Source organism: Leptonotus elevatus, chromosome 18 (genome assembly GCF_054856555.1).
Source record: "Leptonotus elevatus isolate MCC_2025b chromosome 18, RoL_Lele_1.0, whole genome shotgun sequence".
Lineage (NCBI taxonomy): Eukaryota > Metazoa > Chordata > Actinopteri > Syngnathiformes > Syngnathidae > Leptonotus > Leptonotus elevatus.
The window spans coordinates 10,674,715-10,683,436 of record NC_141256.1 but is presented as its reverse complement, the minus strand read 5'-3'; the positions used below and the strand labels follow the sequence as shown (position 1 = coordinate 10,683,436).

The 8,722-nt window shown below is 39.8% G+C and overlaps 1 protein-coding gene across 3 annotated transcripts; it reads right to left on the bottom strand.

Moving 5' to 3' along the window:
- Positions 1-1,972: 1,972 nt before the first annotated feature.
- Positions 1,973-6,419, bottom strand: hmgn3 (high mobility group nucleosomal binding domain 3). 3 transcript variants are annotated; one of them, XM_086060561.1, is made up of 7 exons: positions 6,182-6,405; positions 5,016-5,066; positions 4,798-4,827; positions 3,617-3,667; positions 3,361-3,459; positions 3,149-3,248; positions 1,973-2,591 (listed from the first exon to the last, which is right to left on the bottom strand). In XM_086060561.1, exons 1-7 carry the CDS (start codon positions 6,194-6,196, stop codon positions 2,584-2,586), a joined length of 354 nt encoding a protein of 117 aa, XP_085916687.1. In that variant the 5' UTR covers positions 6,197-6,405; the 3' UTR covers positions 1,973-2,583. The 3 variants fall into 3 exon arrangements, with proteins under 3 accessions (XP_085916687.1, XP_085916688.1, XP_085916689.1); XM_086060562.1 differs by lacking the exon at positions 4,798-4,827 and having other exon boundaries at positions 6,182-6,419; XM_086060563.1 differs by lacking the exon at positions 3,149-3,248 and having other exon boundaries at positions 6,182-6,400.
- Positions 6,420-8,722: the final 2,303 nt, after the last annotated feature.

Here is an 8,722-nt window from a genome sequence, read left to right as displayed (position 1 = left end):
ATGTTTAGTTGACAGACAGCTACAGTGAAAACGATCAATCAGTCATGCAGAAACCTAAGAAATTAAGATCATAGAATGAATGAATTAGCTATCCAAGAAATATTTTTTTAGAGCAATAATAAAAAAAGAAAAACATGATTGATGATATGCAGTTAAATGTTGAAAGGAAAATAAACTAAAAAGTGTAAATAACAGAAGCTCAAATGTAAATCGGGCCTCAAATGTAGTGATTGTTGTTTCATTTGCCGATATAACACATTAGACAAAAAAAAACACCATAATTTCAGAAGTGTTAAGGTAAAAACACTGTTTTGGTGTGTCTCCAGTATTTTGTACCCTCTGCATCTGTTTGCATATCCTTTCATAACATGTTCTTTAAATGACCCATATGGAGGGAAATGTGAAATATCGAAGCATAAAATATATTTGTCTGTTTTTAGCAAATTGGCCCCAAAAAAAAAGTACACTCTTGTAACATTGCCTTGACAGAATGTCATTTAAAAGTTGCATGACATTAAGTACAGGGAAAATAAAAAGTCTACACACCCCTGTTGAAATGCCGTATTTTGTTATTAAAATATAAGACAAAGATAAATCATTTCAAAACTTCTTCAACCATTAATGTGACCTATAACCTTGTACAACTTCTTGCAACTGGGGCTGTGTTCAGAATTCACCAAAATGTGTGGTCTGATGAAACCAAGATTGAACTTTTTGTCCATAGGTCAAAGATTCTTGTCTGACGCAACTGTTTGTCACCCAGCCATTATGCTGTTCTTCAATCGGAACTGAAGTGTTAGCACACATGCTTCAGGCTTTTAGCGGTATATTTACTTTTTGGCTCCGATTACGCTCAACTGTTCAGTTACATCACTAGTCGCTTGCAATTCAGATTTTTGTGTCAGTGACGTCATTATTGTCTGTTTTGTTGAGGCTTCTTGGACCTCACTGATTTGTCATTTTCACCGTAGCTGTCCCTCAATGATTTGATTTTTTTTACATTTACATTAAAAAAAAAAAAAAAGTAAATAAAATGGTAAATAGTACAGTAAAACAAAAAAATAATATTTGTTGTATTTTGTTAAATATTTAGTCAATTATAATCAAATTAACATGAGCTAGATTTTAAACAATTGCACCTTTAAAAAAAAAAAACTCCCCTAATACATACAAATTACTTGGTCTATATGTCTGTTTTAGAATCAAACTGCCATGGACGACCACATAGGTTTGTGTGACATGATCCTAAATGAATAAAACTTGTGATATGCATTGCTGACAGTTGGTGACCCCTGTAGCCACAGGGAGGCAGTCTCTCCCTCTCTTCTGCTCACTTTTGTGTTGACGGTGACATTACATGCATCTTTCTCTTAACATGACAGCTATTTAGGAATCCATGATGACAAATTCATTTTATACAGTACTCATAAAGATGAATTGCACCGTGGCAAAAACATTTACCTGTGTCATAGTTACCATCCCCTTTTATAAAGAGGAGGGGGGGGGGGGAGTAATGTTGACATTACCCCGCTCTAGTTCCTTTTTTGAATACTGATATCTGCTTTGAATGTAGGGAGTAAAGTCAATACATATACCTGAATACATCTACAGTCCAGTCCAGAATTTAAGTATTTCTGCTTTGTTACTCCCAAGTTCCCACCACTGAACTTTGGTCATTCAAAAAAGTAAGCCAACCGGTGGTCTACATACCGTGCCCATGTCTGTGAATGACAACAGCGGACTGGAGCTCCACCGATTGCTGACCTTTCACTTCCTGACGCAGCACTTTTTTGTATTTGGCCTCACACACAAAACGATGTACAACTACACGTACACACACCAAGCTGTGCAGGGGGCCCCCTGCTCGAAAACGCTGTTGCATACGATGGATGGGACGGTGGCGTCTCAGGTGTCAACGTTGTAGCCTAATAAACTTGAGTCTTGCAGGGGGGGAAAAAACCCACAAAGTAGCCAACGTTTTCTTTTTATTTGAAAATACTCTCCCAACAGAATGAAGCCAATTGAGGCGCCTCCAGAACACAAGCACTGCTGCTTATTGCTATATCACTCTGCTGTAGAACAAGGGAACCAGGGTGGGTGTGGATTGGGCGGGCAGGGGGTTGAGTATAGGAGAAAGAAAAAGGTTCAAACACAAGAGTTCCACCATTGCGTCCAGCACACACATACAAAAAAAAAGAAAAAAAAAGCTGTGGGCCATTCTGAAAAGGAAGAGCTGTAAAAATGCTGCAGGTTGTCTCCATGGCGAGTGCTTTCTCTAAAAATACGACAACTATTACTAAAATAATATGACTACCGTGGAGATCTGGTTGAAGAACAAAAGCAGCCGTCTAATCATTAGAAGAAGTAAAAATAACAAAACACCCCGTTTTGATTTGTGAAGGTAGTGTTAGGAAGTCAGGAGGAGTGTGGACATAAAATGAGGATTTTAGGGAACGCTGGTCGTTCGTCTCTAGCATCTATCACAAGTCTACAAAAATTCTGCATGTTACAAAAAATTTGTCGATAGGAAAAAGTGGCGCCCGTGGTTTTTACGCCTTGTCCTCGGTGGCCTCCTCAGCCTCCTCAGTTGCCTGCAGGGCAGAAAAAAACGGCAAGATTTTTTATTTGAAAGACTTTTAAGTTAAAGATTCACTCTTAACACACTGCAAACAATTAAGATAAGAAATACAAGCAACAGTCCAACCTCTTAAATCGCAGGATTTGGAATTTCGCCCCGCATAAGATAAGACGCCGGACAGCGCAGGGACAACGGCGGCACAGTGCAAGTGTGCCCATATTTGGCACTGGTTGCCAAACTACTGAACGGGAAGTCGACTTTTTTTTGCTGGTTTGGGCATACAGTAAATATAGTAGTACAGTAATAATAATTATCTTAATATTGACTTACCATTTCCACAAATAAAAAGTCATACACAGAATCATTATGAACCAACAGTACAATTCCGCCAAAATCGCAGCAACAACGCTGCACCATTTGCACCGCAACAGTCCAAACACAATGAATGGGTTGGTTGACGCGGCGCTATGCTGCACTAAGTGCAGGTTGAAAAGGCTTTTTACGCCAAAGATGAGGCGATGAGTTAGTAAGGCACACGCAAATGTGGATTAGTGTGACACTCTTGCATACCCTTCACTCTGACTGTCTCGCTCTGCCCTCGCACTGACATGGTGGAGGGAACTGAGTTTCTGATGGAAGACACACTAACAGATGGACGACATACAAAGATCTGCGTGTGTACGCAAATGTGTATGTGTTGAAACACAAATGGACAATTGTTATGAAATGCTCTGTTTTTGGGTATGTTTAAAAAAAAAATAATGTTTTGCCTGTTCTCAAACCTCGTTAGTCTTGGCGTCACCGTTCTGGGCAGGGCCATCTTCCTTCTTCCCTTTGGTGGTGCCTTTTCGTGCCTTGGCCCCCTTTTCATCGGCCACCTTCTGCAGAAGAAGTCATTCAAAGATCAATATTAGTGATGCATTCGTTGTTCATTTGATGGATAGTGTGGGTGGTAGGTCACATTTGGAGATGCTCGTTGAGATAGTTTGTCATTTAAATTTTTATATATTTTTTTAGGTGTGTATGTGCTTTGTTTACCTTGACAACGACCTTCTTGGCTTTGGCCTCGGCCTTTGGCAGCGCAGGCTTCTGCAGGACCAACACAACCTTGTTAGTCTGAATCGGCTTGTTAGACAGTTGTTGATGTCATTTGTTTTCGAGACTTTCCCTTTGTACATTTACGTACAACTCAGTGGAGTTGATTATATAATTTTGTGACCTCGCTACCATGTTCCACACACTCACTCAATATCTGTCCAGTAAAGTTGATCTTGGCAAATTCGCCAATTTGTGGATTTTTTTTGGGTGGGAACATATTCTCCGTTATTTGCTGAAAAACTTATTTTTTACTGCTTTTGTGGTCAGGCCAAAACAATGAGTTGGCGCCATCTTGTGACTAAGGAACTATTTTGAACAACGGGGAGAAACTACTACATTTCATGTTGCTTAGTTGAGCTGGCTATGGCGGCTGAATTTTCATACTCAACTTAGTAAGAATTTTGTGTTTTAGGTGTCATCAACCTTTACCACAATACTTTGCCCATGAGCAAAAATGAAAACTCAAAATTCTGGCCATTGGTCTAGTAAACATGTTTTTAATTTGGTAGCAAAGGGACAAAACTTCTAGGATGAGTTCATCTTTGAAGAACTGTAAACCACCAAATTGTCTTGTTTTGAGATTTTGTTTGTCTATTGTACTCATGCTCGACATGCCTACTAGAATCCACAAATTCACGACGACCACTTTGAATAAGATGATAATTAAAACTTGCACATTTGATATTGTTTCACAATTAGGGACCCGTAACACATTCATGGCTGGATGCTCTCGGTTGACATAAGGGTGAAAACGGTACAAGGGCTACAAGAGTGAAACCATTTACATGCACACCAAAATGAACACATAAATACACCGTGCAGTATGTATAAAGTACAAACATGGAAAAAAAACAGGTTGTGTGGTGAAGCAGCTTTTGTAAATAATTTAAAAAATACACAGTGTATATCTGAACATTTTTAGCCTGTTTGTATCAGTTCCAACAAATTTAAAAGTATTTAGTTTTAGGTTGACCCATTGATTTATGATTTAGTCATTTCTACTGCACCACACTGCACAAAAGACAAACACAGAAAAGACAAATGAACAACACAAACACGTGCAAGACACCGAAGAAGAATAGTGGTGAAGACAGCGAGAAGGAGGAGAGGACCAAACTTACCGCTGACAATCTCTCGGACTTCCTGGTGGGCTAAGATGATCATTAAGAGAGCGAGAGACAGTGACAGAAAGAGAGAGGGAGAGAAAGACATCAGTTGTACTTCTGCAGCCTGTTTCTTTACCTGATCCGCTCGCTTCGTGACTGCTTCTCATGATGAGAGAAAAAATCAAACAAAAAGCACACACGCACGCGTACAAAAGATGCACACTCATGTTTACCTCTTGTTTGGTGACCTTGGAGCTGTCCTTGCCCTCGGGACCCTCGTGAGACTGTTAGAGAGAGCACAGAGAGCGCATCGAGTTAGAACATTAAGTTGTTTGGTTTTTTCCCCAGGGGTAATTTACCACTGCTAACTTGCGCCCAAACTTACCAGTTTTCCAAATTATTAGCCACCACTTGGTAGATTGATTTATTTTTCTACTTTGTGTTGTGAGCTAAAATTTTAATTACAAACAAGCTTCAGATCTGCTTCGGTCAAGTGGAAAAATAGAAGAGCGGGAATCGCCAATGCAGTTCCAGCCATTTATTGGATGGTATAGTATAGTCAGATACAAAATGAAAACACGTGCAAGGAGCATGGTGAAGATGCGCACACCAAGCTAGCTATGTGGTACATGGCCAGAGCTGGAGTCAGAGCTTCTAAGGTCACAGACCTTTACAGGCACCTGAGGTGGATGCCGCCCCCTCAGCCCCTCCAACTTGCAGCCTTTAACCATCCGTAGCTATGTAAAACAACATGCTTCCACAAAGCCCCATCATGTTATCAATAAATGTTTTTTCTCATTAAAAAAAAAAAAGCATTTAAAGGCCTTTTGTCGAAGGGGGTTAATATGTATTATGCATTGTGATCCCTGGTAAGTCTCATCCTATGGAATCATCCTGTTTAGATGACCAGATATGAGCTGCCTAGCCCAAGAGGAGCACCGAATTACAAAGGCGGGCTGCTCTAAGCGCATGCGCAACAAACAGAGACGGAGGAGGAGTAGAATCCACAGTGTTGGTTTTGGATGGGCCCAAAGACCCCCCTCACTCACACACAGATAAGCACAATGGTAGCATCCGGGTGGTACACGACGAACATGTCCAAATCTGGCCAAAAGAGTCCTGAACGTTCTTAGTACATTTATTTGGAATTTTGAGTAACGTGGCATCCATCAGCGTGTACGTCTTCGTTATCACATTGGAGCCATTTATCCACTCGGCGCGTCCTCGTGACATTGTACACGGAAAACAAGGAAGTGGAGGGTTAAAAAAAACAAAAACGAAATAACGGAGGAAAAAACACGTCTTCAAACTTGCACTCAATATGTCCGGACGCGCGCTAACTATTCTACAGCGAAAATTGTTTAGCGGACTAGACGTCAGGAGCAGCGGCGTCACTCACCTTCCTCTTCGGCATGTTGCTTCTCAACGGAAAAGCACCAAAAACGACGCGAAACTATTAGGTCAAGCCTTTCAAATGTCCACACGGTGGGATTATTCCAACTGGCGCGCAAAAGGGGATCGATATCTAAAAAGCACCTTTGCTAATATGTTGATTATTATGCACTCCCCTAAAACTCTGGGTCTCGCCACGCCATTGGCCAGCGCGCGCCTAATCTTTTCCCTTGCCGACTCCTCATTGGTGGACGCTGTCTCCATGTAAATATAAGCGTCACCAATGTTTTGATTGACAGCGGCCACTAACCGCTTCCGATTGGCTGAGCGGCCGAACTCAGACACCGCCCCCTACTCCGTCCTCAAGGCGAGCTATGACAGCCATGCCTGGCTGGCTCTCGGCAGATCCGGCTCATGTCGGAGCGTATTGTTGATTGTCTCGGGAACAAAACAAAAACAACAACAAAAGGGAGCAGGAAAATTGACGCAATGCTACGCGTGTACCACATCGAGAACAGCGGGCATTGTGTGCTGTGGAATTTTTACCAATTCTATGGCATAATTCCCAAAACACATATGGTAGCTAAAAGCATGCTCTAGGGTTTATTTTTTTTAAGGCAAGTTTATTTGAATAGCACCAGAATAAAAAGATAAAAGAAAGCACAAAAACGCCACAGAAATCATCGGTCTCAAACTCAAGGCCGAGGGGACAGATCCAGCCCGCCACATCCATTCATGTGGACCACTAAAGCTCATAAAGTGTGCCTGGCAGAAAATATGTACAACATAGGTAGGCTATTGCAATTATTCTCCATTTTGAACAATAGCTGTATTCTAAAATTTGTGCTTACACTATGTTCCGTGACTTAATTAATGTATGACGCAATATATTTTTGTTATCATATCAGTGTGATGTAGTATTTTATATTTTAACACACACAAAAAAAAAAAAGAATTTGATATTCATCGTGGAAAATAGTGGTGAACAAATTATTATTAAAAAAAAAAAAAACTTCCATAAAAAGCCGATCTATCACATGTAACTAACACATTTACAAAGTATAAAATGACCAGTAGACCCGTTGCATCCTTTTCATAAAGTTTGAATGGTTTTTAGAGGCCTTAATAATAATATGGCACGGTAAGGTGTAATAATGCAAATAATTTAATAGATACATGTACTCTAATGCATACAAAGCATGAGTGTAATTTTATCCTGACAACATCCAGAACCTTTAAACTTAAACGCACGACCTTTGTGCGTAACGTGACACGCGGCAGAAGTGTGTAGCGGGTGCCACAAAAATGACAAAAGAGCTTTTTTCTGCAAACAAAACAAACCCCTAAAAAAAATCCTTGTCATGAAGCGTGCTCGTGTTGAAAAACACACTGTCAGCTGAATGAAACAATGAGGAGCACACGTGTAATACATCAAGCCTGTATAGAAATGTGTAGAATCCACACGTATAGAACACTTCATCTCATGTTACCATACAAAAACCTGCCTTAGGATAAATACCCTTGTGGAACTTTTTGTTCATGACATTAGCATAGTTTAGTGTAACGAGATGTTAACCTCAGTAAACCAATAAAAAGTTAGTAAACAAATACGGCACATTCTGTGTACTCACTGTATACTGTATTCTACTTCTCTTGCGGTTTTTGCCCTGGCTACTGATTCTTTTGGTGTAAATATTTTTGTCTTGTTTTTTTAAAGCCAAAGAAAAACACAGGTTGTCATTTAATGGACGCGTCAAATGTATGCCTTTGTTTTCATCGCTATGCAGGAAAAATATGCCGGCGTTGACGACCTGGATTTGTTATATATAGACAACAGACGTGGCATCTGTAAAGCTGATGTTGATACAATGGATTTTAAGTTAGTCAGCTCATATCACGGTACTGCGTTCATCATAATACTACAATATATTGTATTTTTGTAATAAATGATTAGGAAATGCATTAAGTTGTATTATTTGAAAATGTCATATTGCAAGTACTTCAATCATTTCTCAGTAGCTAGTGTGGTTTTAACGTCATTGTTTTTTTGTTTTTTTTAATCTACTTTTGTGATCACATCAATGTGGCAGCGTCCACAATAGCAATATTTCCCCATGAATTTTATTGCAATTTATTGTATCGTGTTTGGAGTGTGTCAGAATACAGGGCACTTAATTGAAATGCACGCCACACTTCTCAGGTTTATATTCTCTTGTAATTTTGAAAATTGTACATATTTTCTGTTCCACTTGACAATGAAGTGCAACTTTATGTTGGTCCATCAGGTAAAAATGAAGCAACCACTCCACCAGCCGTCACTGATTGCAATGCGGTAAGTACGCTTTGACTTGACACACTTGAGGCAGGCTTTGGCTGACATCTTGTGGATAACCATAGTAGTGCAGGTTGAGCTTTTCTCTAGGATCAAATTGATAATTTTATTAACAATGAGGAGGAAGTGCGTTTTAAATGGTTTTGAAAGGCAAATATGTTAAAATATATGCCAACAAAACAAAGGTTAGCTCAAGTGTGTGAAGGCTTTTAAATC